Below are 26640 nucleotides of genomic sequence, written 5' to 3'. Positions count from 1 at the left end.
TCATAGCATAACTCAGGGGCTGTCAGCCTCTCACTGGGGAATCCCTTAGACTTCTCTCCATCTTCTCCATCCTAGAGGACACCCCAGACAGAAGAATAGCCTGTCTCCTCATCTTAAGTATTGCCTGATGAGGGCTCATTTCTCTTTCATACCAACCATTGTATTAGCAAGTCTTTTATAAGCAAACTGTGTCTCTCTGTCTTCTTTTCATGCTTCTGCTACACACATTTGTAGGTGCGGAGCATTGCAACTTCTCAACTTCACTTTCCAAATGCTGCACTTACTCTTAGAGGGACTCTTGAACTAGTAATTACAGATAGACTCGAGGGGAAGAAAAGCAGTTTGGAAATCTCTTCTGGAAACAAAAAATTTTTATAATGATAATTCTGAGGTGACTGGAAAAGAAAGTAGTCAAGCAATAATTTATCACAATTTCAGAATGGCACTGCCACATAAACAAAAAGCTAGACTGCCTCAAATCGACCAACTTCAGTAGAAGTTGTATCAGACTTATATGAAGTTGCAAAATAATTTTCACATCTGTATTTTTCCGTAGTTTCTATAGTTCTCTCTGTAATTTCTTGCCATTTTTGTCCATTTTCTTATTCCTTATATCCTGCACATAGGTTGGAGCTCAATTCCCTGAGTGGTTATTAACTTCGCTGGTTATTTCACTATCAAAGAATTCATAATTAAGCATAGTTTTCTTCTTAAAGGGATAGTTTTATAATCTTTATTACTCTCTAACAAACTCACCAAGATCTAATTTTAAGTTTTAAAGGGTATATTTAGACCCCATCAATTTGGAATCGAAGTGTAAAAGTTACAGTTGAGAAAATATGGGAATTTTATCCTTTATAAATCAAATCTGCATGTATTTTGAATGAATTCTTTGTACAGTCAGAAGTTACATATTTTTCATTTTCCTAATTAATGATTGTATGCACACACATCTGCTATTCTGTTCACTGATTGAGTGTTGCTGTTTAAAGAAACTTGGCCTCAAGGGGAAGTTGAACTGAAATAATGTTTTGGCTTCACCAAGACAGGAAAGTAAATAATAAAATTATATATATGCCAAGGCAAAAGAGAAAACCAACTTTTTTTTTTTCAGGCTTTCAGTTGAGACTGGAATATCCATACTAAACTCAGGAAGAATACAGCTGAATTTTTTATGTACTTTTATGTTCTCATTACAGTGTACTTCTGTACAGAAATGTGCAGCCATATTGTAAATTATGGAGAATTGTATTCGTTAACACTGAGGTGTACCTAAGGTGTAGTGTAACAATTCTGTACAAGTTTAACTTGATACCTCTGTGAGTCTCTGCTGAAGGCAGTGGGAGACTTTGAAAGCTCTGTGTATAAAAACGTATCTATGGCATGAGAGCTAACACTAGGTATTGATCCAGATTTGAGCAAACACATCTGAATAATACAACCATCTTGTGATAAAGGAAATCTTACTGTGCTCCTTATGTGTTGCTTGCAGTTCAGATCAAAAGTTGAAAAGCCAAAATATTTTGCACAGAGTTTCCAATAGAGATCAAAGTTCAGGAAATAATCCAAGTAGCTTTTGCATGAGAGTCCTCTTTTGCACAGACTCTTTGCACTTTAGAGGGGAAGGGTGGAAGGAACTTAATCTCTCTTCAGAATCTTTTCAAGTTCCCATTTCATGATTTACAACCTACTGTATGTGATAATGATGTAGGTAACTGTTGTCACTGCTGGGAGGGGAAGCACAGAAATTGTGGTGATTACTCTATGATCAGAGCCACAAAAAAAAATTTTCATTTTTCCCCAGTTCCCCTCTGCCTGACCAGTCAGGCTCTGCATTAAAATCTGCATGGCTTGTAACACAGCTTTTGATGGCAGAAGCTGGTGATGTACATTAAAGAGAAGCAGAAAGATTTCACCAAGTTTCTCACTGTTTTGATTCTTACTATATCCTTTACCAAGTAAACAAAAGAGGCTTTATTGTTAATTGTAAACTCTTCCCCATGTCCAGGAACCTTTTCCTCTTGCTGAGCCTGTAAACATGCATGACTAGGACAAGGTTTGTTCACAGTGTTGGGAAGAAATTTATTTCTAAAAATTCACTGACACTCTTAGCATGGCAGGAATGAATGGTTCAATGCATTTGAAGGCATGTATGAATGTAATTCATGTAATTAATGTAATCTTGCTATTGCAATTTTCTTATATTTCAAATAGAAGAAGTAGATGAGAAATTAGTTTATTGCTATGGCTTTCAAAAGAAATGATTAGCTGAGCTGGCCAAGCAGGTGATCAAATCCTAACTTAGAAGGTCTGAAGACTTCAGACATACGCTATAATTACAGTATCTCTGGTGGTCTAGATTTTCTTACAGACCTTAAGAAAAAAAATCATTAATTAGTACAAAAAGAAATCAGAAACAAAAGGCTTTATTATTCTCTCTGGCACTGAATTGTCTAACCTGGGTAAAATCAGGGCCTTGTGAGGTATTGTGGGACAAATCTTGAATGATAAGTGACGCATATACATACCTCTGCAATGTAATTGTGTGTGTGTGTGAGTGTGTATGCATCAAACAGCAGTATATGGCATAACCCTGATAATCTCCATAGTAAATGTGTATTTCCTCCCTTCTTTATATGTACAAAAATACCCAGCAATGTGGTTGCTGGGTATAGGTTTCATTATGTCTATCTTGTTTTGGCTGCATTTAATGTAAGTAATTTGTGGCTCAACACAATCAGTTTTTGGAAAGATTTAACTTCTTGGCAATGCCAAAAGACTGGGATAGTTACCTTTAAGTTGCAAAGTCTCTCTTTCTCTCTGAATATATATATAATACTCCAACTTAACAGGCTATTTATGTAATGAGATACAATCGAATGGAAGGCAAAAGGAGCAAAAGCCCAATTAAGAGGCTTTTATTATTGAAGTAAAAAAAAAAATAAACACTGAGCACTTGCTGAACCATATTAAGACACAGTTTATTCTTAAACCTCTAATTTTTTTTCCAACACTTATTTATTATGTTTTGTAGCAATAGTTCTTTGTTTACAGACAGATGATTCAGAACCCTACCTAGTTTGTACCATAAGCTTTACATTTTAACTCACACAGGAAATCCAAGTCCTACTTGTGAATTGTATGTATCAATGTATCTGCCATAGCTGCACCCTTGCTGCCACTGTAAAATGGGAAGAAGGCTCCTGGAGCCCAAAGGTGGCCCCTGCCCAGTGCAGTGGAACCAGCTCACTGCCTTTTGCTCCCATCCTGCACTGTGATGTGTTTTATTTTTCCTGTATTCAAATGTATTGAACTCTTGGATTCTGTTCATAGTTAAGATGGGTCCTGAAACTTATTGAATTGGTGTGACGAATTAAAACATCTATTTTTGAATGAAGCTGGATTTTATTCTCTTATAACTACTTAAATTCCTTTTTTAATAAGAAATTTAGTACCTTTGACAATATCTGACTTTGACAATAAATTCTCATTTATTTTAATTTTACTTCACTTTTTTTCATTTACTGCCCACACATGCACAGTTTTATTCAGATATTCAAAAAAGGAAAAGAGAAATAAGGACAAAGTGAGAGTGCGGGGAGCAGAAAGTAAAAAAATTACTGAGAAAGGAAAGAAAAATTGACACACACATACATCAACCAGAAGAATTTGTTTTCACAAAGGAGCTTGCAGTTCTCCAAAGAGTTAGCAGGAATAACATGAATCTGGTAGATTCCTCCAGGTTCCAGTACAGGAACTTATCACAGGAAAGTAATATTTTTAGGTAGGTTGATTTTAAAATCATATGTAATTTCTTACATTTATTATGTGTTCAGTTCACAATTCCAAAAGTAAACAGAAGTTATAATATGCCCATAAGGACCTGCAGTGCCTGAAAGGCAACACCTGAATGAAAATTTCAAAATATCGTATAAATGCTGCAAGGATACAACAAAACGCTCAGCTTCTCTTAACTCTACAGGAAGATGAGCTACAGCAGCTCCTCAGCCAATCAGCACTAGTAAAGCCTCAGACCAGGAAACTCTTTAAAGTACAGTATTTATGAACATTGCAACAGTACTTTCCCATTTCTGCCCTTTGTTTTTCTCTTCTTTATGTTTGCAGAGTCAGAAGCCACGGGTGAAGTTACTCATGGAGAGATTTGAGATATCTGACAGAGGCCCAGAGGATCCTTCAAACAGTCGACCCTTCAAAATCCCAAGACAAGATGCCCCTAAAGGATTACAGACAAGGAAAGCAGCACTTGAGAAATTTACAGATAAAGGATATACTCCATTTTGTCCAGGACCCAGTACTCATCACAAACTTGCTCAGCCTAAGCCTCCTCTGGCAGTCAAGCCTTCAAGTGATGATAAACCAGAGAAAGATCCAAACCAACCACATTTAAACCCAGTGGCACAAAGGTTTGGTGTTCAGCTTCAGCCCACTAACAGAGGAAATGATGAAAAAGCTGGATGCAGTAAACTCTCTATCAAAACCAGTGACCCGTCAAAAGAGGACCCAAAGCCTTTGAACCCAAAACCTGCATGGAACAAGCACCTTGCTCCTCCTGATAAAGAAAAAAAGCCTCTAGGATCAAAACCTAATTTAAATTTTGCTTCACAGGAGAATGAGGCAAAACCAGAATTCTCAAAAGTAGCTGCAGTTAAGGAAAAATTAAGGTCTGCAACACAAGAAAATGAGCCCAAGCCTCCTGTTTCTAAACCACCTCTTGCACAGAAACCTTCTTTAAACAATGAGGTATCTCAGAAGGATGACACTTCTAATAAAAGTGATTCTCTGCAAAGACAGTCTGGACCTAGAACAAATATACATGCAGGCCAAGAAGCAAAGGAAATGGGTGAAAATAATAACTCTGCTGCAGAAGCTCCAGGCAGTACTTTTCCTAAAATAGCTCTGAAGCCTACTGGCCTCAGGTCCAGCTTATCAAAAAGAACCCCCAAAACTGTGGCAGAAAACACTGAAGAAAAGGGAATGAGTTCTGCCAAGAACATCTTCCTCAAGAAAATCTCCGAGGAAGAATCAAGTTCTTCTCATAAATTCCATAAGATGAATACGGCGCTTGCTGCAGGAGGACCATCAGGTGAATCACAAGAGGATGAGAACAGGACTTCTGGAAAGCCCAAGCGGAAAATCCTGCCTTCAGTGGCCAGTCTGGGCCAGCCCCCCAAAAAGCCCAGCAGACCCCCCTCTGTGAATCTGGTAAAGTTCTGGAGGATCCGCCAAATACTCAGTAAGTCCACTCTTCTCTTGCTTCCTTGGGTATTAGCTTTTTGATGCATTTAGAACCAGGTTAATTTCAGATGGAATCTCCTCTTCAGAAATAACTTGTGCATCAGAAAACCCTTTAAAGCTGTAACTTGGTCTTCTGTCTCTTCTGTACAGAAATTAAAATTATATTCTCTGTATTTCAGTGGTAAAGTTCAGAAAGAATGTTTACTGTATTGGGTTCACCTGTTTCTTAAAACTACTCAGATGCAGCTATAACTTGTGTCAGGGAGTATTTTCTCATTTTCATTATCTTTTTAAAACTGAGCATGAGAAATATTTAGCCTGTTCATTTTAAATTAGCACTGTGGGCAGGGCTGTAAGAATATCAGAATTTTTGTTAGAAGGAGGGTGTCCAGTTGTCACTAAGCAGGGGTAAGAGCAGCCACCACCCTGACAGTCATGGGAACATGAGCTAAGGATGGAGCTGCCCAGCATGGTGGCCCAAGTGGTTTCCAATTATGTTGCAAAACTCATACACAATTAAGTAGAAATTAAGGATCAGACATGATCTTTTCTATCTCACAGTCATAGGGCCAGGTCAAGAGTGAAAAATTTAGAAACCACATCCGTGAGAAGCTGTCCATAGTATCCCTGAACTTGAGTCTTCACTCAGAGAGCAAGCATGTAGACCTTGATATTCTGTTTGGCATTAATTTGGCAGCCCATTTCATTGTGGCCAGAAGTCTACACAGAACAGTTCTGGTGGACAGGCAAGTTTTTCTAGACTGAATCCTGAACAAACTCCTTTTCAGCTTAACACTTATTCATTGTTAATGGGTTTCTTGGAACATAAAAAAACTGAACTGTGTTTTTTTTCTTAACTGTCATTTCAAGAATCAAAGTCATGTCAGGAAGACGCCACCCCTCACAGCACAAATTCTTCCTGTTCATTACTGTGTCCTGGTGAACAGACGCTTTCCCTAGTTGCTTCATTTGCTGCTGTGATTCAGGTGCTGAGAACAAAGAAGCCTAAGCAAATGAAAATAATTTTTCCATTCAACAAAGCTTTCTGAGATCTGACCGTTGGAGCTTTTGGTCTGTGATAGGGCAAAAATTAGGCATTGCATTGTTCTTTGAGAGGAGAAAACCTCCACACCTAGTGGTTTTTACACTTGTGTTAGGGGAATGTGACTGCACTATAGAAAACCTTGTGTCGCCTGACTTAAAACATGAGTTTGAATCCTGCTTTCTTAGAAGTATCAATTCACCCCTTTTTCTTTGGTTGTTACCCTTCCTCATGAAACCTGTTTTACTGGTTTTTGAAAATAAGTATTCACTGGGCATGAAACTACATCAAATGTTAGAGACTGAAGGACTTAGCTTTGACAGAACAGTCTTAGTTAAGATGGGGGAAGGATTTTAATCATCCACCATGTGTGCATGAATACTAAGGGATGTTAGTTTGATGTTGGCCTTGCTGTGGATTAGAAATTTTCATCTAGTCCTGAAAAACTTTTCATGATAAAACTTCTGTAGACACAAATGTCTTTTTCAAGAAAGTCTCACTATTGACATGCTACTATTTTCCAGTGAAGGCAGGCTTTAAGAAATTCCTGTCTGGGCCTGCAAATACATGGCAGAATAGTAAATTCCTGTGTTATGTCCCATTGCAGCAATTTTCCATGACGGATCATATTTACCTCAGCCAAGAATCAATGAGGTGCATGTGCCTTCTGTGCTCAGAAAACAATAACAACTACATTGTTTTACAATAAACACCCAAGGTCTTAGAAAAAAGAAGAGAAGCAAAGTAATTTTGCTGACAGCTTTCCATGTGAGGCCACAACTGTAATGTTGCTTATGAGAACCGCACTCAGCGCAGTGGCATCATACAGGTTCGGGTGGCCAACACACAAAGCCAGCCAGAGGCTGAGCCCCGAGTGCTCTTCACACCTCTGCACAACTCCTGAGCAACAAACACCGGGGCTTCAGTTTTATTCAATGAATAAAAAGTGGGCACATGCTGTCAGTCTGCTTCAGTCAGGGAGAAAATTCCTCAGAATTTTTAAGAGCCTCCACAACAAAGAATATTAAGGCTGTGGAGGAAACCCTACCACTCTGGATTTTTTGAGGCATTGCCTTAAAAGGTCAAGAGTTTGTCACATAATTCTGCTTAAACATGTGGACAAAACTGTAAATTAAACTGCCAGTATGGTTTACAGCATTGGAAAAAAAATTAATCACTGCAATTTAAAAATTAATCCGACTATCCCTAGAGAAATATGAATGAGGCCACTATTTATCTAAGTTAGTTAGATAGTTAATCATAGTTAGTTAGTTAGTTAGTCAATCTGCCTAAGAAAACAGATAAACCAACATTGAGTGTTTCCTTGCGGGTAATTGCTCAGAGTGCGACTTGCTGTAGTTGAGTATAAGGAAGGAAAAGTACACAAAACCCACTGCAAATTAATATTTAAACTCATTATGCTTGATTATTGCCTTAGCTACAACATTCTGCAACATTTTCCAAATGTCTTAAAGTATATTTTTATTTTTAAAGGAATGAATTGTATCCATTTAACATCAGGAGACATGTCTCCATTGTGAATTGTCCAAGCTTCTGCAACTGGCAGATCTTCTCCTAAGTATCTACATTTTTGTTTGTTATGGCTTATGCGCCACAATTGTTCTCTTCAAGATTATCTGATTCTTGAAAATTAACAGTAAGATGTGGGTTGTTTTTATCACAGGATGGAGGCACAGAAAACTATTTTTCTCATGTTTGCACTTGTTATAGTCTGCACATGAATTCTGCAGTTGTTTCTGCAGCTGACTGCCCTAAATCCCATTGAGTCAGCTAAAACCGCTCCTGAATGGAGAAACTAAGATGCAGAATTTAGGATTCAGAAGAGAAGCCATGCAAGTGCACCTGTTAATTTTGGTCATAGATTTGACATGTAGTTTGAACAGCTTTGAGGCCCCTTCTGTTTTGAATCAAAGTATATGCATAACACATTCACTCAATAGGTCTGGACCTCTGCAAAGGACTGAATGAAGCACATGAGGTATCATGCTCTACTTGAAACCATTGCCCACTTTCCAGCAGGGTCAGTGCTGGATGGATTTAACATAGTGCCTTGAGGATTGCACTATGTATGAGAGCAGCCTTTGAGATAAAGTGCTAAGAGGAGTAGTTAGAAAGGAAAATTCATAAGGATGCAGAAAAATGACAGCCGTGAATTTCTCATGGAAGGTGACAGAAAGGAAGCTGCTGGAAAGAAAAAAGTAGAACTGATGGACCTGAGTAATTACTTCTGCTTAGTAAAATTCCCTTAACTTAATTTCTGAAATCTTGTTCTTTTGTTCACCTGTTTTGATTCACAAGAAGAAACACCTATTTATGCACCTTCATCATGTGGTTGCATTATATGGGTCACAATACAAAAGCATCTCTGCTGTACCAACACCTCAAGTGCTCTGAAATCTGTCCAGATTGCAGAAAAGAATGTGAACACAGAGCTTATAACTAAATTTAATTTATAGATTTAAAAAGTTATAAGAACTTGCTGAAATTTTCCCATTCTTTAAGTTGACACATATTTTGCTTAAAGCCTACTTTGCAACTTTTTTTAGCAAGAGAGTGCATCTAGCTTATCACACTATTTTACAGACAGCTTTATGGTCAAGTTGGAAAATATCTTGTTTTCTCTGATACACAGAAGCACTGTGGTGATGGAGTTCTGGACATGTTGCTGGTACCATTACTGTAGAATACATCTTGAACCCAAAAGTTTTCTAGCTCCAAAAAAATATAAAGCTTTGTAGTCTGTTTACTTGTAATTACAGGAATTATTAGCACATACTTCTCGTATTTGAAGTTTGATATGTACTGAAATTTCTCTCTGAGCTGAAAGTTCTAATTTCTCTGTACTCTTTAAATATTTCCTTACCAGCTTACAGAGATAAAACCTATGCAGCATGTGTAATGTTTGAATTTGAAACAATCTGTGCCTTGCTGGTGCAAGTATTTTCATCTTTTTATTTTCTAGAGCTATTTTGGTTCATGGAGAGAAGTGTTCTGAATCAATCTCCATCATTTGGTGGCCTTACATGGGTAATAATACAGCACAAACCAATATATTTCATTATAGAAAATGTATTTAAATCATAGTTCATTATAGTTCATATATGGAAAACTTCCAGTCATTCTTGAAAGTTTTGATATTAAATGCTGCAATAAATATTCAATATTAATAGACACAAAAAAAACCCATGCCTTTTATAGTAAAGCTGTTAGGAAGATTTTGAAATTGTATCTTAACATTTTTTTTTAATCCTAAAAGGTTCCTTTTAGTAAAGAACATTCTTGAGGTCATTGGTTTCCTCTTGAAATTGAACCCTTCTCAGATATGTGCATTTTAAACAATGGTGTTCCTTGTTTGCAAATTCTGAAGAGAAAATCTGCAAACTTCCACTATCCAAATACAAGACTTTGCTGCATGGGAATTTTTTTTATGAAAATGATTTTTTATATACCATGGTATGTATGGTGTAATTATTTTTCACATTGAAAAATTTTAAAACCCCTCATCATTTTTTTAGTCTTGGAAAGAGTCTCATTTTAAGAAAACTTTTTCAGTACATTTTCTTTACAAAGTTGCCTTTGCATCATTGCGCGCATCTTCTTTTGCCTTCTCTTTCAAATACAAATGAATTACAAAAAACTATTTTTAAACTATTACTGTCTTATATGTCCTCCATCTCTGAATTTTTCAATTTTTATTCTTTTTTCTTGCAAAAGAAATGATACCATACAACATAAAATCAATGGACTCAGGTTTATATTTTTAGTAGAACCAGAAGTAGTCATTAAGGCTTTTTATCAGACAAATGGAAAGTTTCAACTGCAGTTCAGTTTGGATTTAATTTTGTGTTCCTCTTTTGATAAGTGCAGTCTTCTCTCTATGATAACTTCCAACAATTTGCAGTTGGAAATCACTTTTCTCATGCCAGTCAACACTGCCCAGCAGAAGAAGTGTGCTGGACCCCTAAATATGAGGTTAGAAATACCTAACCTCATATTTAGTTACCACAAGGCTCAGTCCTGCAAACTTTTACATACTGAAGTACCTTGGGTGTAACTGTGAGCCTTCTTTTTGGAGTAAGACTATGGACATGCTTAATATTTTTCAGCCCTCAACCTTAAATGTAAATTTAGATGCTGACTTTCATGTACTCTAAATTCTTCATCTGTTTGTCTCAATATATATGGAAGGCAAAAAATCCCCAACCTTGTATGGATCTAGAATTATGTCAACTCTTATATGTCAACTATATGATATTTTTGAGAGTGTAAGTGTTAGAATAAGTGTTAAACCTTATATGAAACATCCTTAAGGTAGTCTGTGCATCTGTTGTGGAAAGATTTTTTAATTGAGACCAATGAGAAGTTTTGCTTTAAAATGGACAGAGTCTCCACTGCTTTGATCATCTTTTTCATGATGTTATGAGCAACTATGAGCAAAATGATCTGAAAAAGGATGAAGACCTCGGTCTTAATTTCCCCCCTTTTTCTCTTTGTCTGAAATTCCACCATTTTGGGACATAATTTTGTTTGCACAGAGGAGAAAAGAAAAGCTTAATCACCTAACTGGGAGGAAAATCAGGAGAGATGAGAAGAATAAAAGAAAAGAAAACTCATAAACTATTGTACCTAGGCATTTTTAAAAGTAAGGTCGGGACTTGAGGAGAGCAGCAACCAGAAACTTTCCATGCTCTTTGTTTTCAAGGTGTGAGCAGTATCACAACTGAACTTTGTTGCTACAGTGTGTCACCACAGCATAATCAAAAGCCCTGAGCTTCGACTCTTTTGTAAGCTTACCTGTTCACTCTGAGCAGCTCCAAAGCAGCATAATAGTGAAACCTGAAACCATGGCTTATATCTAAACGAAAATGTGGTTAGGGAAGCAGAGCAGAGCACAGCTCTCTGCACATTACAGATGAAGTAGGAAGTGGCTGATCAGCTGCTGCATATGTTGTTGCAGGTTCTTAGTAAACCCTCTGTAAAACCCAGAAAGCTACCCAGATCTTGCATGTAGAGGTGGTGAGGTGCTTTGCAGTAAAACTGAAAAGCATGTTGGGTTTGCAGAGTAGCTCAAAAACATTTTGCTTTATAAAAATATTGTTTTAAAGACTTTCTGATGTGTAACTGCTTAAAAAATCCTGAAGTCATTTTATGATGAAAACTATAAAAAATCACTAATAATTTTATTTGAAGGTTCCTTGTAGCACCTGCTCACTGTCAGGGTTTTTTTAACATTACTAAAAGCTGGAGTCAGTAACAGACCAGGAGCTTACTGCATCAGGGGTGAAAGGCAATAAGATCTCTCCAAATGCCATGCTCTAGGCCAAAGAAAGAAGTTGGATTTTTTTTTTTAGAATGCAAAGTCAAGAATCCATTTTTGCCCTGCATGTTGCAAGAGACTGCATTGTTATAGAAGGGATTTTCTTACTTACATATGTATATGTATTTATACTGTCTATTTATGGTGAAGCAGGTATGATGAGACCACTCAAAATGGAATGTACACAGTGCTATGCATTGCTGTTCAGTTCCAGTTTTATTTAGGATGCAGGCATGGACCAGAAATTTCTGGATTGAGGCAGTGGATAGGCAGGATGCTACAGCCTGATACCTTAAATATCATTAACAGTTCAATCTTTGTGGTTAAGTCTGGATTATTTGGAGACTGGAGGCCAGACTAATGCATTTGCTAGAGAGTGTATTGCAGATAAGATCAACACAGCTGTTTTGAGCTAACTGGGATTTCTAAAGTGCTGCTGGCTTTGGGAGCAGGTATACATTGCTGCTGCAGTCCTGCCAAGTGTGAGAAAAATATGAATAGTTGAAGCCAGACCACCCTCTGCTAGAACAGGATATTTACCTGCTTCAAGGGAGATTATCAAAATGACTATTTTTCATTGTTACCAGTTAAAAGCTTTGTGCCAAATAAACACGTTCTATTGCAATACTGATTTGATTGAACAGACGGGTTTGTATCTTCAGTTGATGGACGTAGAACTGCGGGTATGAGTGCTAAAAAATATGTGAGTTTTTTCCTCTTTGACAGCTTCTATTCTGCTCAGGTTGGTAATTGGATGTTTACCGTCTTCTGTGTGCCAATCTCTCACCCAAACACTGAGATACCCTGGTATTTAGGGAGGCAATAAATAGAGACATGTTAAGTTTTATTAATACTGGAGCCAAAATCATCCTTGCACATGAGTCCAATTCATTTTACCATTTTGAAAAACAAAGAACCATCTGTGACCAAAGGACCAGTTCCCTCAAGATTCCCATTCCACCAATACATGTTCTGGGTGTAGTCCATTACAGACTTTATGCAGTGCTTGGACCTCCCTTCATTTTGCCACATATTTATGGAATGAGCATCTCAGACAGAGTGATGAAGTATCTCAGGACAGCACTGAAGGTTTTAATAGGGTGAGAATGGCTTTTTCTCATTCTCATTCTGTCCTGAATGCTTCAGCACGGAATTCACAAGTTCCAAAAGAGCTGGACTTCTAATTTCTCTTTTGAGTTCACATGGGAAAGGCATAGAAATTATGCTTTTTTATGCAGGTTGATTTCTTCTGCTGTTGAACACAGAATGTCTGGACATGAAGGGAGATGGGATCTTTCTCTAGATGTCATACCAAAGATGTATCAGTATTTCCCTTTCACAAGCCAAGAATGGCAAGGGTCAAAGTCACAAGTATGGCATCAAGACAACTTCAGTGTCCTTCACTTCCTGATAAACAAACATTCCCAAGAATGTAAGTGAACTTTTGGCCAGTGCCCATATGAAAGCTGCTTGAGAAGGTTCTCCAAGAACACAAGATAGATTTTTGCCGTGTTCTGTGCGTAGCTGTCCTGTAAGTGCTGAGGATCTGAGCATGATTTAAGAAGTTTAATGCCACAAGCAGCAGTATAATGGGACATTCTGTGGACAGTTTTTATAGCAGTTTTCTCTATACAGCTGCAGTGCCTTTTCTTCTGTTCTTTTGTTTCTATTTGAAGAGCTTCCGTTTCTGCCTCTGTTTATTCAGTGCAGCACTACTTGTGAGAAAGCTGAGAGTCCTGAGAGGAGAGGCTATTTGGAAACCAAGGTGTTAGCTGTCAAAGCTGCCCCACAGTGACCACCCTTAACACTGTTTACTGTGATGAGAGTGCTTCAGGTGCATGTGAAGCCAGGATGTAGTTTCAGTTTAATTTCTTGATCTGAATGTCTGCTGCTGACTGCTGTTCCACTACCTTCATGGAGATTTTCCATGTTTTTATAGTACCAAGTGTCCCAGATTAAAAAAAAAAAAAAAAGCAAACAAAAAATCTGCTCCATTAAAACAGCAAAAAAAATCTACTATTGAATGTTATCATAGCTTTGGCTCAGCAGGCCTGATTATTACACCTTTTTTTCCAAACAGCTTTTCACTTTTCAGCATGTCACTTTCCTACCTAAATCATTCCATTATTTCTAGTATTAGAATTAAAGTATTTTACACCTACATTAGTCATGGTCATAAGTGTAATTAATTAAGCTAATTAAAACTCTAAAGGCAGAGAAGAGCAGTTACAATAGTTAGAAACTAAAAAAGCAGTATTTCTATTAATATGATGTTACTGTTAGATGATAAAAAACTACAAAAATTAAAAAGGACAGGTTGTTCAGCCTTTATACTTAAAAATAAGCTCTTAATCTAAAATGCATGTGGTGTCCTTTCCTGGCTCACTTTCCTATTGCCTGAATTTGGCTCTCAAGAGACATCAGATGAAAGAAGTATTATGCACAGAGACTTGGGAAGAATTTTTACCTTAGTTCTACAAAGGACTTATAACAAGAAGTAATACAATGTGAAGACAAAAGGTTCATATGCATGTTGAGCACATACACAACACTCTGTTAGGACAACGTGGATACAACCACTGAAAAACTGATGTACGATTCCCTATTAAAACACAAAAATAAATTTTTGAGAGTATTATTAATACAAATTAACATGGCTTTCAGGAAAACAAAACAAAACAAGGATGGAATTCCAGACACCCAATAAGCTAAAAATGCTCTTTCAATAGATTCTTGCAATTTTCAGTCTTAATATTAAACTTTAGTAAAAATTTGTTGTTGTTCTGTGTTTTGAACCACTTTTTTTTCAGTGAGGTTATCATTTCCTTTACTTGACAAGATTCTAATCTGTCACAGGTGTGAACTTAAATAAATTCTCCAGAAGACAAAGGAGTTTCTTCTCAGTTGTAATTGATTTTAACAGAACTCTGAATTTGTTTTTTCCTGCTGTTCTCCTTTTCCTTGGATTTTTCTGGATTTGTCTCCATGCAGCTGGGGACAGTTCTTTTTGGCTAGATTTTAATTGACTAATAATAATTTAAAAAAAAATCATACTTCAAAAACATCATAGCATCAAAACTCTGACTTAATTTGCTTGTGTAGAATGATTTCTCTCAAAATCAACCCTCAGAGCAGTGGTTGCTATGGTTTGGTTGTGGTTTGTACAGGGAGCATGAATTCAGTACAGCACACATGCATACCAGCTCACTCATGTAATTGTGGCTTCTCTTCTATTTCAGAGCACCATCAGTTTTTGGGGCTACACCTGTCTGATGAGGGTGTAGCTTTCTGTGCAGCTTTGCCACTTTTCTAATCTGAGCTTGCTAGAAAAGTCCAGACTTTCTACAACTTATATTAAAAATGTATTTGAAGATGTTCAGAGACCTGTACCTCTCTCTGTAAAGGCCAAAATATGTTTTTGTCTCTTATCCCTTCCCTTAAAACTCTTTGAGCAAAAAAACTCAGCAATACTATGTCAGTGCTCATATGAAACCTTGCAGCTGGTCTTTTAAGGGAATTGTGGAATTATAATTTAGTTTTGAAACACAGGTATTAATGTATTGGGTGAACTGTGCTGGTTTTGTGTCTAGTTCATGTCTTCGCAAAGACATTTTTGTGTCCTTGTACAGGGAGAACGTTTTTGAATGCAGAGTCTCCTCCTGTCTAGTGTGATAAGATAATGCAACAAAAATATCTAGAGCAGGTTCAGCAAAATATGCTTTGTCTAGGGTGTTTGCAGTACTGATATCTTACCCGAAAACTTCATCAAACACAGCAAAGTTCCTTCCTCAGATGTTTGCTTGATAAATTCAGTCTATTCTGCTATATTTCAGGTCCTAAAAATACACTTTTGAAAAAGAAGGCATGTTCCTTAGCAGCACTTGCCCCACCGGTACCTCCATCACACGCTGCTGGGCCACCTCCTCCACCAGCCTTTCACCCATCCCTGCAGGGGCCAGCAACTCCCAGCCTGCCTCCCAGAAACATCAAGCCCAGCTCTGAAACCATGTGAGTGAACAAAAGCCACAACATCTTTATTTTCTCACCTTTCTCTGCCTACCACTTTCCTCCTGGTGCAGCAGGCAAAGGCTGCATGTGCTCCAGGTTTCTGAGAGAGGATTGTCTCACACTACTTTCCTTATCCCACCCTGTACCTGGCCTGTTTAGAATTAGCTTTTTGTATTAGTTTGTACCCTCCATCTATTCAGTTGTCTCCCTGAATTGTCTTGTGTATAACAACAGTTTGGTTTTGTCCTCTGTTGGAGAGGGAAAGGAGAAGGGAACAGACTGGTTTTTACTCCAGAACAATCCAAAAACTTTAAACACTGATAGAAAATCAGTTGCCTCAATAGCTTAAGGTTTCCCCTGAATTTTTCTGGGCAAAGAGGGCGAGGAGGGTCAGGTCTATGAACCAATACCCCAGGAAGCAGCTTTGCAAGCTGGAGGAACTGAGCTCAGCACTGGTTGTGAAACTGCACTGAGGCCATGACGTGGCCTTGTGTGATAACACTGAGAAGCCTCTGTTGTTATGGGGCTCCTTTCTTTATCCTTCTTTGAAGAGCTGCGTACAGAAGTGGGACCTCTGCTGACAGAGGTGTAAGTGCTTGAGTCCAGTATCAAAACTGACCAGAGTCAAGCTGAGCCTGAATAATGAGCTGCTTCCTGGCCAGCAGGCACTGCACAAAGCATCACCCAGCAGGCAGGAGCAGGGAGGGAGTCATGTCCAGCTCAGCGCTGTGTGACAGCATCAGTCCTGCCTCACAGCCGCAGTACCTGCAGCGGCCAGGCTGGGTATCCTCCTCTTTACCCAGGCATAGGAGCCAAGTTTGACATCAGACACTTTTTAAATGTACCTCCAGATGCCCTGTCTGCTCTCTCATTCCTGTGTGCCCTGTAAATTCTCCTCTCTGCTGAAAATTTGTGCCTGGATGCTGACACCTTTGCTTTTGCCTGTCTCCATGCTTTCCCCATCAAGCCAGTTTTAGAACATCCTGTTCTGCTTTCAAGTCCTTTTTTTGATTACACTTCTTTGATGATAACTGTCAGCCCTTGTTTTCTTTCTGCTGTTAAAAAGCATTATGAAGTTAAATTTCTCTGATATTATTAGGTATATTCTCAATTCAATTTCCCATTTTTCTCATTTGAACAAGATTTTAAATCTAAGAGCTCTGGTGACATTTTACCTGGCCTAACCTTTACACTGTTTCTCTTGTCCCTTGTTTAGACTTTAAGCCAAACAAGTCAAAGAGCTATATTTAGCATTGAGAAAAAGTCTGAAATTGTACTTTTGCACTGTAAGAAGACTGCACCTGCAAAAATGGTTAAAAAGCCCCACAGATTCTTTCTATTCAGTCAGCCCATCTGCTTATGATATTTTTCATACCACACTCTTTCTGAGTGCCTTTGGTTCACTTTGATGTTTTTTACTCTAGATCAAGATAGCCCCACCTGAAACACTGAGTTACAGTCAGAGAGAACACTTTAGAAAATCTTGTGTGTACTTAAGTAGGATATAGGGCTCAATAGACTGTTCTGCTTTTGTATAAAATAGATAATAAAAAGCACCAGAAAAATGCTTAATGAAAATGTAATCATAAAACCATCTTCATAGGTTTCACATGTTTACCTTTTCATATTTACAGAAACGAAGAAAATGAAGAAAATTATGATGACGTTGAATTTGTTTCACAGGGTAAGATGCATACTTTTATACATTTTAATTAATGGCTACTGTGAGAAGCTGTAAGCATGTTGTATTTATAAGATAAAGAAAAGTTTGTTGTATTCAAGAGTGATTTGTTTACTAATTATACTAGTTCTGCCACTTTATGAAGATAGTTGTCTCATAACACTAATGGATCTACTGTTCTGTGATTAATATGATAGACTCTCAAAAACTGCACTAAATTCCTTTCTTCCCACCCCCTTATCCTCTTCTTCTATTTTTTTCTTCTTTTTATCTTTCTTTTTGTTTTTGTTTGGCTAGAAATACGCTGGAACTATAAATCACCAGATCTTCAAACCTAACCGAAAATGAATGCTGCTCTTTCAGAGTTGTGTGGTCTAGTGAAGGAGGCAATGTTTTATACTTGATTTAAAAAAAAAAAAAAAAAGAAAAAAAAAAAAAAAAAAAGGGTTGACTGTGCTTTTACTGTCACTTTGTGGGTCTGAGAGTATGAGAGGGAGTGAGTTGTACCAGGGGCAGCAGACAAGCAGATTGTGACACAAAGAATGCCCACCTGCCTTCTGACCCCTCCTTGGTGGCACTTGGGCTGTGCCAGGCATGCTGTGCATCATTTTGTGTGTTGGCCATCCAGACTCACAGCCCTGCAGGCTGTGCAGCTGGAGCACAGCTTTCCTTACCTACCTGCCTGCAGAGTAAGGAGGAATCAGGAGATTCACAGAATATCTTTTCCTGCTGCCCAGAGCAGAGGCTGGATTAGGAAAAGAACTTTTGAAATACTTGTTCAGCTGTTGGGCTGGTGCAAGCAACTTCTTTGAGGTCTCTTTGGATTTATCAGGGTTTTGACAACCATAAAAGTAGTGATTTTGTAAAAAAATAACATAGGTAAATTCACTAACATAGATAAAGATTTTTTAAAACAAATTTTCCACTTTTAAAATACATGTGAAATATGCTGTTTGTAAATATTTTTAGTTTGCAATGTTCTATGAAAGCAATCTAGAAAAACTGAATTTTGCATTCATACCTTCATCTAAAAACAAGATCCTGCAAAATAAAAGATTCTAGTTAATATCACTGACATTATAGGCAGTTTTAAATAGTAAATGCTAGAATGAATTGTTTTCTGCACAAGAAAAAAAAATAAATATCCTGGTTTTATTTTGTTCCTTTAGGTCATGGAAATACACAGAGGGTAAGTACTATCCAGCAACATAAACCTATGTTTTTAGCAAAAACTTAAAAGTTTAGTGAAACTTCTTCAACACATTAGACAATTACTTGCAGATTTAATCCAGTATACCCACAGTAAGCTGTAGAAATAATTATTTGTTGTGAAGGATAGAAATAGAATCAGAGAGAAGCAGAGTAAACTGGAAGAAATTATCAAACCTGGCTAGACACCAAAAATTGATTAAAAAAAAGAAAATGGAAAACTACGTCTTCTATTATCATTGACCTTTCATTTCACTGGAATTTTCCAGAAATAATAGAAAGAATGGTCCTGGTCCATTCTGATAATAGAATATTTCAGTTAATATTTCAGCTAATCACATATTTTATCATGTATATATATATACCTGGCTATATAAGGACTAAGACAATCTCTTAGAACTTAATCTGAGTACCATGTAGATCCTTAGCATTCCAGTTTAAATAGGGCTAACCCTGACACCTTCATCATGGAAGTCCAGTCATCAGCAATGATAAAGACTTTACAGGACACACTGCAATGAAAACATCCACTTTGGATTAAGCAATGTGCTTGGGTGGTTTTAACAATCCAAACCTTGATAGGTATGATATCGTAAAAAATAGCAGAAATAAAAGAATAGTGTGTTTGAATAATGGAGTAACTTGTTTGGGGAAGCATAAAGGTATTTGCATTTTGCTATAAATGATTCTTACATAGTTTGTCTGAAGCTTATATAGCAGAGCAAGTTTCTTCTTGTCTATTTGACTGTACTTAGACCATTGAAAATTGATTCTTTTTTATAGGGTCAAGAAAGTGATGGAGAGATGTATGAAGACATTAATGACATCAGGTAGTAATTCTAAACTCTATGACCTATTGTACCTTTATTACTATCTTTTCTAATAGCTGTATTTCATCTGAAATAAAAGAGCCATTCTGCTGCCGGCCCTGCCAGGGATTACTGTCTTCATTCATTTCCCCTGGAGAAAGTCTGTCTCTTCACAGGTTCTTTCCCTATTAGGCCTGCCATGCCCTGGCGTGGCAGCACTCCTGCAATTAAATAATGCAGTCACTGTGATCAAGGTAACAGAACTCTGATTTCTGATCTAAGGAGTATGTCCGAACCACTGGTTGGAATTACAGCCTAGGATGAAAAATAAGCTCAGCCCCAGGGTATTGTGGTCCCAGACAGATCTTTTGTGGTGGGGTTTTTTTAATTGCTTTTCAGATAAATATTCTTAGAACTCTTAGGAGAGGCTGGATTGACAATTTTTATTGCCTGAGTCAACTAGTATAGCAACAGAGACAGACTACAAGCTCTGCTGATTCTTCTTCCATTTAGACCTTTCCTTTGATGACTCTCTCTACCCTGGTAATGTCTAAATCTATGGGATTTACAGTGTTACAATAGCCAAAGAAAAACTTAAATTCCTTCTGAATAAGTAATTTATGAAGAATATTTCAGATGTACAACAATTTTCAGCAAAAATTTATTGTTGAATCCCCTTTGATTTATAGCCCAAGTGATCCTCATTTCAGACATTTTTTAGCAATTTGAGCCTACCTGTCTAGCAAAAGTATTGGGGGAAAAAAAGGGGGAGTTTCACTTGAGCAGCTTCATAGGGTTTCTAAAACACAGGTCTTCCAGCCAAATGGCAGAGCTGGAGATGTAGGCCTAATTCCATCCCAAGTTCCCAAACCCCAGTACCTTCCAGTACACCAGGCACAGTAGGTAGTGTACCCTGGTGTGAAAAAAATGAGTGCAGAAGACTGACTCATTGTGTAGACTGCTGGAATAGGCTGCAATCAATTTTAAAAACACAGTCCTGTGGCATCTTAGGCTTCAGTTCAGCCTGCATCAACCACTGGTGGCCTGGGTAAATATTTAACGGCTGCATCCAGTACAACACCTAGACTGCTGCCAGTTCACAAGCATGCTCAACAAAACTATCTCAGAGACATCTGGACACACACATGTGGAGGCAGATAAGCTTGTCTAGTGTGTTGCTTCATGAGGGCAGACACTGTAACTTACAAATATAGTAAAGGGCTACTTACTCTATCTGTTGCAGCTGCATTATGGTTTAGAATCTGTAGCTTTGATTTCACTTGGAGAAGTCTTTTTTCATCACTAGCAGTTCTTTGCCAGCCTTGGGTAAGGTAGCTCCAAGGAAGATTTTCTTCACACATTCTGTCCTGGCAATGCTCTTTCAGATCATCAAGGGGAAAAGAGAAGAAGTGGGACAAAGAAGATAAGAGAAAAATGGACCAGGAGAAGAAAGAACAAAAGGAAAAAGAAAAGAAAGAGCATGAACTGAGGAAAAAGTTCAAAGTAAGCTTTTTATTTGGTAATGTGGACGAAGGTATGCAAGCAGCCTTGTTTAGCATTGTAGAGTTCATAGTAGACTTTTCACCTGGCTACGAAACTATTTGTTATGGTGGGTAGTTCAAACACCTGCATAAATTCTGAATAAGGGTTTAAGCTACCTTTTTTGTTTGGCATATGTTTGAATGCAAGCTCTGCACTGATGGATGGCAAAGACTGTTTGCTTACAATTTTCGTTAAATTACTTTCTCACCTTTTTTCTATGTAAGAAAGCCTTAAAATCATCTGTTTTCACTTTTCTGTTTCTAATAAATTATTATTAGAATTTCTTATTTCTAATTTCATTGGAATAGCATCAAAAGCACTTAATAAAAGTTAGAATTGAATCCCATACACATAGTGTTATTTGCTTCACTGTAGTCAGATACAGAAGTATTTAGCCCTTTAAAGATTTCAAAATTGTATTGCAACACATTACCTTTGCCTTGAAAGGGACTTACAGTAAATTCCAGCCTAAATGAGGAGATGGAAAATCAGACTTGTATAGGAGAGCTACAGTCATTCTCTGGGGCTAAATTGATGAGACAATTCTTTCTGTTTTAAATCACTTTTGCATAGCTGGTGGTCAGCACGCTCTCACAGTTTACAAGTCTGCCAGTCAGTTTTTCTTAACTAATGCCCATTCACAATTCTCCTTTCTGCTACTTTCAGTGTCACTGTACACAGTGGGCAGCTTTGTTTTTCTTCCTGTTATGCTCAGTACACATAAAGCCATGGTGGTTCACATCATGGCCTGCTGTGGAGGGCCTGGAGCTCTGTGGAGAGCAAATATTAAAGGTACACATAGTTAATAATAATGAGTTAGCTGGTGTTTATTGGGTACCAAGTCTATTTTTTAGACCAGTCACAAGAAGTGTAGGCATTAGTGCACAGAAAGCTTGTAGCTGGTGCTCCTGCAACCATTCAGGTATTTTATTATTATTAAACAAATATATTTTAACGCACATTTTCTTTGCCATTTATTGGCCACTTATACAGGATAGATATTCCAGAGTTAGTCTATAATTGACAAGAGCACTATGCCTCTAAAATACATATCTTAAAGTCACGAATACAAAATCATAAAATGGCTTTTTCATAACATAATGTAAAGACCTCACAAAGTGAATCCTGGACATCAGTAAACATCTCGTGTGAGTACTTGCAAGATCATTTATAGAATAGAATAGTAAACACAAAGCATTATGTGGCAGATTCATTAGCATTAATGTTAATGAATATTTACTCATTGTGTTAGGAATGGTGTGGCTAGCAGGATCAGGGATTGTCTGATTGTCCCCTGTACTTGGCACTGGTGAGGCTGCACCTCGAATCCCATGTCCAGTTTTGGCCCCTTACTCCAAGAAAGACACTGAGATGCTGGAATGAGTCCAGAGAGGGGCAATAGAGCTGATCCAGGGTCTCGAGCACCAGCCCTGTGAGGAGCAGCTGAGGGAGCTGGCCGTGCTTAACCTGGAGAAAAGGAGGCTCAGGGGGGACCTTCTCACTCTCTACAACTGCCTGACAGGGAGTTGCAGCCAGGTGGGCATCAGTGTCTTCTCCCAAGTAACAAGGGAGAGGAAAAGAGGAAATGGCCTCAAGTTGTTACAGGGAATGCTTAGCTTAAATATTATGAAAAATTTCTTCATGAAAAGGGTTGCAAAGGATTGGAAGAGGTGCCCAGTGAAGTGGTAGAATCACTCTCCGTAGAGGTATTTAGAACATCTGTAGATGTGGTGCTTAGGGACATGGTTTAGTTGACCTTGGCAGTGTTAGGTTAATGGTAGAGCTCAGTGACCTTAGAGGTCTTTTCCAACCTAAAAGATTCTATGATTCTTCGAGTAGTTCTTCTGGAAATAAATGGAGGCACCCATTGGAATTCAATGCATCTGTTTTGTCAACTCGTAAAAGGTGTCATAGACTAATTTGTAGATTTTAATCTTAGTATTTCTGTGATTTTGCCAGTGAGTTCTTCAATTGCTCTATTGCCGTGCTTCTCCCCTCTCCTTTAATCTCTGATTTTTAATTTAAACTATGTAATTCAAGCAGGAGGAAGCCCTTCTGTTTATTTGGCAGCAGTATTTTAAATGTCAATGTAACAAATAACCATCATTATCATTATTTTTTACTACTTTTTCTGAATGTCTGGGAAAGAACTCAATTCTTCCCCACCTGTAATACCTTCTGTTTCTTCTTCAGTTAACAGGACCCATTGAAGTCCTTCATCAGGCACGAGCTTGCGTTGACCACAAGGGAGGGAGAAATGAACTGACTGTCAAACAGGGGGATAAGATTGAAATCATTCGCCTCACAGACAACCCAGAAGGAAAGTGGCTGGGCAGGATAAAAGGATGCTGTGAGTTCTCTTTCTTCACTGTGCTCCTGAATATTTTCACTACATGACAGCAAACATGTGAGCATTACATCAAGGACTAGCCCTACCATGTCTGAGTCACTGGCCACCAAAGTAAATAATTACCCCAAGTCACCCTTCCATCCTCAGCTAGTTCATAGCAGGGAGTTATTGCGCAACATAATGTAACACCTAGAGGCACTGGAATAAGTTAGGGTCAGTATGCTGGGACCTTCACTGACATACTGAGGGTGAATTCCCTGCCAGCAGCCTTAAAATAGCATCAGAACTCTGTTCCCTGCAAGTAACAAGTGGTTTTTCATGTCTTTGTATTAAATTTTTAATTGTGGTTTTTCATGTCTTTGTATTAAACGTAACATGGGAGCTCTTAAAATAGAATTAGAGAAAATAAGGACCTGTTTTAAGTATTTTTCTTGTTCCTATTCCTATGAAAAGTTTCTAACTGACTTCCAGGTTTTGTTTTCTCTGAAATCCTAAATGTTTCTCTTATTAAGGTGTAAGTACCATCAGTGGATCTTTGAGAATAAAGAGGTTGATGATCTGGCTCCTGGGTTATAAAAGGTTGATCCATAGAATCAAACAGAATTATTAAAAGCATTTGCTTGATCTTTAGGGGAACTAAAATGCCAATCAAATTAGTAAGACAGTTCACACATTGAGAAAGGAGTTCTACAAAATTGTAGATAATAACAGCTGAGCAGCTAGTAGTAATAGATACATACAGTATAGTATATAGTATATATACTGTCTGTATATACTGATATATACAGTGTACACAGATAGTAAGAAACTGAGAGTCTTTCATACAAAGAGAATCTGAGAGACCTGGGCCTGCTGAAAGGAAAATTAAGGGGTATCTTATAATTGTTCATATATACAAATACACCACAAATACATATATACAGTACACCACAAATACCTGGTGGGAGGATGTAAAGAAAATGGAGCCAGGCTCTTTCCAGTTACCTAGTGACTTTGCAAGAGGCAACAGGCACATACTGAAACACAAGGGTTCTGTGTGAACAGCAGAAAACACTTTTTTTACTGTGAGAGTGACCAAGCAAGGGAAAATGTTGCTCAGAGAGGTGGTGGAGTCTCCATCTTTGGAGATCTTCAAAACCTGACAGGACACAGTCCTTGCCAACTTGCTCTAATGGAGGATCATGTTTGTTTAGAGAGATTGGTCAAGATGATCTCAAGAGGCAAGTTCCAACAACAGCTTTTCCACCAAACCTTGAAGTTGTGAAAATAAGTCAATTACATTAATCATTTTGTACACTGTGGGTGAGGGTTGGGAGAAGAATATTTTCTAGTGCATTTGCAGTCCATTACTTAATTTACTTTTCATTAATTAATTCTTGCATTAGCAAAACTTGAAGCTGTATAAGGCTTCTCATTGAAAAGTTTCAATAATACAGACCAATTTTTTACACCAATGCTTCAGCCTTCCATGTTCACAGGCCAGGTCTTGTTTGGTGAAAACCAAACAAAAGAAGAAAATCAGTTCTTATCATTTAAGTAAGAGGAAAGATGAATGCCTTCCTCTTTGAGAGGAAACACACTTAAAAATGCATTCACTCAAAAGAAGGAGAGTGGGGAATTTTCCATCTTCAAAAAAAAATGCAGGAGCATTTTTCACCTTGGAGAAATCAATTTGTGCACTCTTCTGCACAGGCACTATACCTGTCAAAACTTACTCTCAGGAGAGACAGAGATCCTCGTGTCAGGTCAACTGCTCTGATCAATGCAGCTACAGTGCATCTGCCAACCTGAAGAAAAATCAATGTACATGATCCTCCTAATGACCTGTCAGGACCTTGATGCCATGGACTGCCCTAAAATATGCCACAGGACTGCGGTGGTGTTACGAATGGATGTGGGGGTTTAGATAAATCCTGGCCTTTTGCCCAGACCTCTGACACTAGGCAGTAACTTTACTGAGGTGGCCAGCACCCCAAAACTCATTTGCGAGTTCTTTAACAATGGCTGATTTGGTCTATTATAGAATGGCTTATTTATTTAATAGACACAAAGCTAACAGACATAAGAATTAAACCAAACTAATACTACACAGGAATAAGGACAAAAATAGACTTCTAGTAGGTAAATACAGCATGAGGTTAAAGGTACCTATTAATGTTACAGCTAGTGAAGAAATAATATAACTTAGGATTCAATGTATCTTACCATCCCATTGTTGGTGGGACACACATGGAGATACTTTCCTTCGATCCCCAGGGAAGTAACCATGTGTCCAGACTCCGGGAAAAGGTTTTCCACACTTTCAGGTGTGTGTGTGTGTAGAGGGCTTCTGCCTCTGCAATAACTCACGTGTGTCTTTTATGGCTTGTAGAACAGGCTTTCTTAGTCAAGAATATTTCTACTATCTCTTCCCACATCAAATCTTCAGACTAAGATGTTGATTCTTAGCTGAGGCCTGAGCTCTTCTGGTGCCAGATGCCCCCTTGCTGAGCCTTTCAGGCCAGATCATCTCTCTTTATGCACCAGCTCTCTGTGGTGGTCAGGTGGGGTAGATTCCTGCCACAAGTGGTCCCAAAGCCAGCTGAGAAAAGGAGTCTGCCCCATGATTCCTGCACAGAAAATTCTCCTGCTGTAGCTGAGAAACAAGTAAGTGAAATGAACATCAGCTGAAGAGGGCTTAACATAGATCTGATATTTTGATATTTGTATTTGTGTTGATAGATGAGGCTGCTTGGAATGAGACATTTCTTTGAAAATTTTCAAAAATCATACAAAACAATTCAGTCACTGATTCTGAACCCCTTGTTAAAATCATGCCTTTATCATGACCCTTAAACTGCGTGGTTTCATTTATTTAGATGGATACATTAAAACAACCATGGTGGAGATTGATTATGATTCTTTAAAAAGAAAGCGAAAACCATCTACCAGTGCTGCTGTGAAACATACAGAGAGTGACCAAGAAACATATGATGATGTTGGAGAACAGGACAGTACTAGCAGGTATGTATAAGCAATGCATGAAATGAGACAAGTGATTCACCTGGGTCAGCCTAGACAGGGGAAGTTTTCCAACAACAAACCCAGCTCTTGTCACAAAACAGCCACTTATATAAGAAATGTGTAGCTATTATATGTAGCTATTCAGACAGAGTAGCTCATATGTGGTCAGAGAAGTTTAAATGAATTCTGGAATCCAGCATCTGTAAGCAGTCACACTTAGGAGGAGCCCATTCTGTTGGAATAGGAGCTACTTCATGGAAATCCAAAGGAGGAAAAAGTGCAAGCCATAGAGGATTACAAATCATCTGCAGGAAGTCAATTCTCTTCCCTCCCTCTCTTTACTTGGTCTGTCTTTTTGGAGTCACATGCTCCCTTTTCTAAGATGCACGACTAAAAGACTCT

General features: G+C 38.0%; 1 protein-coding gene across 2 annotated transcripts in view; it reads left to right on the top strand.

Moving 5' to 3' along the window:
• The window catches only part of FYB1 (FYN binding protein 1), a 52241-nt gene that overhangs the window by 11841 nt on the left and 13760 nt on the right, over positions 1 to 26640 (top strand). For both annotated transcript variants that reach the window (XM_064735528.1, XM_064735527.1), the window contains exons 2-9: positions 4126 to 5254; positions 15470 to 15644; positions 17279 to 17328; positions 18495 to 18514; positions 19318 to 19364; positions 20729 to 20846; positions 23079 to 23235; positions 26094 to 26238. In XM_064735528.1, the coding sequence (XP_064591598.1) occupies positions 4126 to 5254; positions 15470 to 15644; positions 17279 to 17328; positions 18495 to 18514; positions 19318 to 19364; positions 20729 to 20846; positions 23079 to 23235; positions 26094 to 26238 (1841 nt within the window). The remainder of the gene's footprint in view (positions 1 to 4125; positions 5255 to 15469; positions 15645 to 17278; positions 17329 to 18494; positions 18515 to 19317; positions 19365 to 20728; positions 20847 to 23078; positions 23236 to 26093; positions 26239 to 26640) is intronic.

The sequence above is a fragment of the Zonotrichia leucophrys genome, chromosome Z (genome assembly GCF_028769735.1).
Source record: "Zonotrichia leucophrys gambelii isolate GWCS_2022_RI chromosome Z, RI_Zleu_2.0, whole genome shotgun sequence".
Taxonomy (NCBI): domain Eukaryota; kingdom Metazoa; phylum Chordata; class Aves; order Passeriformes; family Passerellidae; genus Zonotrichia; species Zonotrichia leucophrys.
This window is presented reverse-complemented; position numbering and strand designations above follow the sequence as displayed.